General features: G+C 36.1%; 1 protein-coding gene across 1 annotated transcript; it reads left to right on the forward strand.

The window, feature by feature from the left end:
• Positions 1-2,947: 2,947 nt before the first annotated feature.
• Positions 2,948-5,952, forward strand: LOC131606593 (peptidyl-prolyl cis-trans isomerase FKBP42-like). Its single transcript, XM_058878792.1, has 8 exons — positions 2,948-3,064; positions 3,171-3,211; positions 3,331-3,516; positions 4,074-4,163; positions 4,542-4,726; positions 4,794-4,916; positions 5,034-5,186; positions 5,380-5,952. Exons 2-8 carry the CDS (start codon positions 3,172-3,174, stop codon positions 5,713-5,715), a joined length of 1,113 nt encoding a protein of 370 aa, XP_058734775.1. The 5' UTR covers positions 2,948-3,064; position 3,171; the 3' UTR covers positions 5,716-5,952.
• Positions 5,953-6,930: the final 978 nt, after the last annotated feature.

Below are 6,930 nucleotides of genomic sequence, written 5' to 3' on the forward strand. Positions count from 1 at the left end.
TACGACGCTGAAAGCAGCCTTTAACTTCTCCAAGAAATGGTTAACATCTAGTTTTTGGTAATAAGTCGACCACCACTGGTCGAATTCTTCAGTTGTAAGATAGGAGGCTTGAAAGGCGAACTTTTGGAGTTTGAGAAATTGTTTGTTGTGAAATTTCAAATAATCCGTATGATCGCGAGCTGTGAAAGGTCTTCCTGTCCAACAAATGTCGATCGAAGAATGGTATAAGCTTTTTGGTAGAAATTGGCTAAAGCCGAATTGTCGAGCCACAAGGTTGGGTTGGTAACTCATAAACCCATAACATTTCCTTGTTGCTTCGATCCGGTAAGAAAGAATATTTGGGGTGAGGAAGGCCGGCCAAATAGCATTCGACCTAGCGTGGGATGCGGGTGTTGTTCTATGGAAAATAGCTCTGAACCAATCAGGGCTAAAAACACCTGTTAGAGAAAGGAGCCATGCTATCCAGGAAAACTTTTGAATCTAGAAACATTTGAATAAATCTCATAAAGGTTGTTTTATTGGAATCTCCGTAAGGAGTTTGCAGAATCAGTTTGACGCCTTCGATTCGTCGATCGTGCATCACGCTCATGAGAGCCGGTGACACGGTGTAACCTATACATGGCTCAAAGGTAGCGTTGAGCCAGAGCTGTAAGAGCCAAAAGGGACCTGAAAGAGACATTTGTTTTGGGGTAGCATGCAAAAAATTTACTTTTAGAGAAGCTTGACCCAAAGAATGGTAAAGACAAGCTAGTAAGAGCTTCGCCAGGGAGATCTTTCGACCTTCATGAATCTGGATAGCCAGAGGAATATATGCCTTTACTACTTGAACGAAACCTGGACAGAATAAGAAATAAGATAACCAATACGTGAGAAAAGAAATGTGCTCCGAGTCGGAGACTTCAGCATTCGTCTTGTCATGATGGTCATTGATGTATTTTGTTATAATGGGATTGCGGAAATTGAACTCCAATTCAGTCGGAAGAGTGGGGTCGAAGATTTCCCCAAGTGGCAAAAGCCCAGTAATAGTAGCCACGTCGAAGAGAGTGGGGGTTAGCATCCCACAAGGCAGTTGAAAGGTGTTGGTTGAACCTTCCTAGAAAAATATGAAAGCTAGCAACATCAACGCATTAACCCTATGGCCAGTTCTGGATAGTTGTATGGCGTCAAAGATTCCCAGTTCTTCCCACCTGGATTTCTTTTGTTCTTGAACCCTGGTTTACCATGCTAGGTAATAATTGTTTCCAGGTGGAGGAGTCGAACGAAAACCCCTCATGGAAGGGTCCATGAACTTCAAGTCAAGTTCGCGTTTTTTCTCAAATGCCATTGGCATAATGGAATTAAATCCAGGAAAGAAGTTGCTAACCTTGTTAGGCTGAGTCCTGGGATCAGGATATGGCCAAGGAAAGCTAGAAGTTTGTCTGAAACTTGATAGGGGATAAGCATTTGGTTTCTCCAAATGATGTTCTTCATATCATTAACAGGTTGTTGAGGAGAGAATGATAATACTTTTTCTTCATCTTCTCGTGATAATATAGCGGCTAAAGGGTTCATACTGGTATCAAAAGCAATGGACTTAGCAGCGGCCATTGTTGCAGATTTGCAAGGGTTTGTGAAGCAGGGAATGAGTAAAAGCTTGGAAGAGAAAAGTTTTTGAAGAGAAAGATTGATGAAACTCAGAAGTAAAAACGAAAATAAAAGTGAATAACTGCTTTTATAGATGGAATCAGTTTACCAAAACTCCTGTTTGATGCGACAGGAAAAGGAAAGAATGTGTAAAGTTCAAATCATGTCAAACGCTTTGGAAATTGAAAATAGATAATGGTGGTAGTTAAGAGCCCACTAACCTAGGGATTAGGAAAATGATGATTTCCTTGGAAATCGTAATATAATCATGGCGTTAACAGTTATCACAGTAGTCGAAATCTAGTAGAATTCAAAACGCCAGATTTCTCCTTTTCAGTATAGTCGAAATTGGCCTTTTGAGGGGGCAACTTGTTACCTTAAAGATTTCGACTTACTATTTGGATATATAATGACAACAAAAAGATGTCCAAAGAAGGGAGTTAGGGAAGTGAAGTTTTTCGATTGTCAAAAGAGAGATTTCGTCGAAGGTGTTCGACTGTGGTTGAGTCAAAAAGTTGAAGAAGCAGTTTGTGTAGAGGGAGTCATAGGAAAAGACTTAGAAGTTTTTTGGACTTATTTCAACCGTTTGACGCCAAGAATCGACAGAAAATGGATAAGATCAGACAGTTTTTCTCTAAGACACGTGGAAGATTAATGGACGAAGACTGCATGGTCGAGACACGTGTTGGCAGATTATTAGTCGACCGTTAGGACAAATATATGCTATTTTGAGAAAACCTGTCCACCCCTACTTTTAAGTTATTTTCTGTCACTTTCCCTTAAATTTCATGCATTTACACCCTTTTGAAGTTTTATCCTTTATGCATTAAATACAAGTCAAAACTACATTTAAACCAAACATAGCACAATTAGTTCTGAGATTCTCTAGTTGATCTCGTCCGTAACCTTTAATAAGAGACTAATGTTGTTTACCAGAAATCTGGATAAATACCAGTAGAATAAAATTATATTTATATAAAAAAAGAGAATGTTTAGTTTTTTACTAATAAAGAGAAAAAAATTAGTAAATCGAACTTCTCAATTTAAAAGATCGAACCGAAAATTTTAATCTGCTTTACTAAAAATAATGGGTCAAATAAATCGATCAAGCCTCCGACATGTTTTGCCATCCTAACATAAAGTAGAGGTATTAAACATGAGATGAAAAAAATTCTTTACAAAATTTAATTTTTTGAACTTAATAAACTTTAATTGAATCGAACTAGATCTCAAAATAAGGTTTACTAGTTACTACTACCAGTTAGTAGTAGATCAAGTTGAATTTAGAATCAATGCAACTTTAATCTCATTTCTCGTTTTGTATCATAGTTTTACTCTTCTACCCCTGCTCATGTCTCTTTCCAAAACGAGAACTAGAATCTTCTTCCATCGATACTATCGAGTATCACACGAGACACGAGCAAAAACCGATCCAGTCAACGTAAGACTCTTCCACTGATTTCCCCTCCCCAAATTTCTCTTCCTCTCGATTTTTGTGCTTCATACTAGGTTCTTATCATTTTGAATAAAAATTTACATTTTTGCAGCATGCAGGAAGTTCAAGAGCCTCAACCCCAATCAACACTAGGTAATTTAGATTCACTCATAACAATAACAACAGGAAAAAAAACATGATTTGTTTCAATTTCTTGTATGATTGAGAGAGAAACAACTGTTTTTGTTTGTTGGTGCTGTGAATTGTTGTAGGGCAAGAAAATGCAGATGAGGTGTTTGATGAAAGTTCTGCAAATGATAAAGGTGAAACTCCGGAAGAGTTATTGAGTAGTCCTCCAAAAGTTGATTCTGAAGTTGAGGTTCTTCATGAGAAGGTTACCAAGCAAATAATTAAGGAGGGTCATGGTCAGAAACCTTCCAAGTATTCAACATGTTTCTGTAAGTATCTTAGTTAATCATGATTTGACTATGTTGTGATTGTAGTCATTGTGGAAAAAGTATGGTGTTGATTTCATGGTACATGTTTCATGTTAGTAGAAAAACACTTTAGAGTTGTAGGATGTTGACATGGAAGTGATTTACGCTAAAGTATAAAATATAATCACCAAGTTAAATGAATCATTGGTCTCTGAGCAAAAGAAGTTTCAGAATGATTAGATCACATTAGTCCTTTTAGTAGTTCAAATGTTCGATTTAGTTTATGAAATTTTTTCAGAGGAACTTATGTTTTGGAATTTCACTAACTTTAGTGATCAAAATGTCTGACCCCTAGCATATATGGCAATGTTTCTATATGAAAATGAGAAAAACTAGGATATTTAATTTTGGTTTACCGTAGGGGAACCTTCTTTTCTTTAGTCTGAATGTAGGTGAAGCACAATGCCAAATTGTATTTGGCGTCAATTAGTTCTTATGAGCCTTTTCTTGCGTAATCTCTTTATTTTTTCTGGTTGGGTTTAAGTCATGATTGTGACCTAGATGGTTTATGGTGGTAGTCCATTACAGGGCGTGGTCTGAGAACACGGAGCACAAATTTGAAGATACATGGCAGGAACAACGACCAACAGAGATGATAATAGGGAAAGGTATGGTTTTATTTGAAGTATTGGATTTCTTATGTCCATTGGACTCGTGGAACTTTTTTTATACTGAGATTCCTATATCTATTCTCTGGATCGTTGAATTTCTTGTTTATACAATTACTAGATCATGATGTCTAATTACAGTGTGTTCCTATGAACGGTAGTCTTGTTGCACCCTTACCGACTAGTTTTATTAGGATAGGGTGATTTGTACTAGTTTGAAGTGACGAAATTTGTTCAATATGCTTTTTTCCATTTTTTTCAATCGCTACTTATGCATTGCTAGGTTTCTGCAATCGCAACGTCCAAGAAATATATGTTTACAACGTGTATTGCTTTAGTGGACTTGTTATTTTCTTTTGATGGATTTTTATGAAACAGAGAAAAAAGAAATGACCGGCTTGGGCATTGGGGTGGCAAGCATGAAAGCTGGGGAGCGAGCATTGCTGCGCGTGAGCTGGGAATTAGGATATGGAAAGGAGGGAAGCTTTTCTTTTCCTAATGTTCCACCCATGGCAGATTTAGTTTATGAAGTTGAGCTCATTGGTTTTGACGAAACAAAGGATGTAAGTTGTCATTGAATTATTGTATGGCCTTGGACTTAGTTAGATGCTTATAGTGCCTAATTCCCAGGGAAAAGCTCGTAGCGATATGACTGTAGAGGAAAGGATTGGTGCAGCAGATCGGAGAAAGATGGATGGAAATGCTATGTTTCAGGAAAATAAACTAGAGGAGGCCATGCAACAGTATGAAATGGTTACCCACTTGTGTTTCTTCTGCTCTTCGACATAATTTTTTGTTATTCCTTATCCATGAAAATTTATTTCTTCTCTCTATTTTGATAAACTGTTGATTGTCTGGGTTTCTTGTCAGGCCATAGCTTATATGGGAGATGACTTCATGTTCCAGTTGTTTGGGAAGTATAGGGATATGGCTCTGGCTGTAAAGAATCCATGCCATCTTAACACAGCAGCCTGTCTGATTAAGCTTAACCGCTATGAAGAAGCTATAGGACAATGCAGCATTGTAAGTATATGACTTTTAAAGTCATCTCAGCTTAAAATATTTTTAATTTTAAAGTCATCTCAGCATAGAGTCTTTTTAAATTTTTGTGTAATTTTTACAAGTCATTGGGGCTCTGATAATCTTTCTATATATAAAAAGTGTTAAAAGCATAAAATTAGACTCCTTTCACCCAGTTTTGGGGTTTGAGTTGCAGGTATTGAGTGAGGATGAGGGCAATGTGAAGGCGTTGTTTAGGAGAGGTAAGGCTAGAGCAGCACTTGGGCAGACAGATGCTGCAAGGGAAGATTTTCTAAAAGCGCGTAAATATGCACCTGAAGATAAAGCAATTGCAAGAGAATTGAGGCTACTCGCTGAACACGACAAAGCTATTTATCAAAAGCAAAAAGAGATCTATAAAGGAATATTTGGACCAAGGCCTGAACCTGTACCTAAGAAAAGGAGTTGGCTTATACTTATTTGGCAGTGGTTGGTTTCAGTGTTTTATAGCTTTACAACACTCTTCAAACGTGAAAAGAACAAATCTGACTAAATCAAGCTGTTGAACTCAGGACCATTGATGAGAGAGAATTGTACCCTCAATTCTAGTTTTACTTTATCTTTGCTAATGGAACAATCAGATGTTGAAAAATTTGTTATTTCACTCTTCAATAGAGGATTCGTATTTGACAATACTATCAATCTGTTCTAAGATTTGATAGTTTGTCATGTTGATTAATTTAATATGTAAAGTATGTCTGGATTAACTTATAAACCACTTGGACCTAAACACTTGTTTCAATAAGCTATTCTTTATAGTTTCCGAAAGTAACTTGTACCTTCTTGGGTATATATGATGTGACAAAAAGGGTGGTCAATGTTGTGCATAGGTGTTAAGTTCACAAACATGAAATTTCAAAACGATGGTGATGTGAGAACCACGATCTCGATATTTGTTTAGTATAAGACCAGAGATTTATCAAGTTAGATGTTACATTGGTCTGTGTACTATCGGTTCAGCTTGATTTATTCAGAGACATTTAATAAAATCACGACCAATATGGTTGAGTCCAACATGAAGTTTTAAAACGTCGGTAATGTGAGAATCAGTTCTCGATATTTGTTTATTATAAAACCAAGAGATTTATCAAGTCAGATGTTACATTGGCCTCGTTGAACCATCTGTTTAGCTTGGTTTATTCGGAGACATTTAATAAAATACGACCAACATGGTTGAGTCCGATGAAATAACATATTCCAAATTTTTAAATTCAGAGGCATTTTTGCCAAAATGAGGGGTTTCTAATAAAATCACGACCAACATGGTTGAGTCCGATGAAATAACATATTCCAAATTTTTAAATTCAAAGGCATTTTTGCCAAAATGAGGGGTTTCTAATAAAATCACGACCAACATGGTTGAGTCCGATGAAATAACATATTCCAAAATTTTAAATTCAGAGGCATTTTTGCCAAAATGAGGGGTTTCTTAAATGTTTCAAGTAGGGGTGTTCATGGTTCATGAACTGCACTGAATCGAATTATATAAATGGTTCAGTTCAGTTTTTAATAACCACATTAATAACAATTCAGTTAATTGTTAATACAATTTCAATTTAGTTATAAATTGCTTTAAACTGGTTTGTATATATAAACTGGTTTAAAACCAATTTACCGTTATAAACTAATTTTATATTATAAATTGTTTTAAAATTAGTCTATTTTAAAATTTTATTTTTAAAAAATAAATAAAGTTACAAGTGAGTAT

This window comes from Vicia villosa, linkage group LG5, assembly GCF_029867415.1.
Source record: "Vicia villosa cultivar HV-30 ecotype Madison, WI linkage group LG5, Vvil1.0, whole genome shotgun sequence".
Taxonomy (NCBI): Eukaryota; Viridiplantae; Streptophyta; class Magnoliopsida; order Fabales; family Fabaceae; genus Vicia; species Vicia villosa.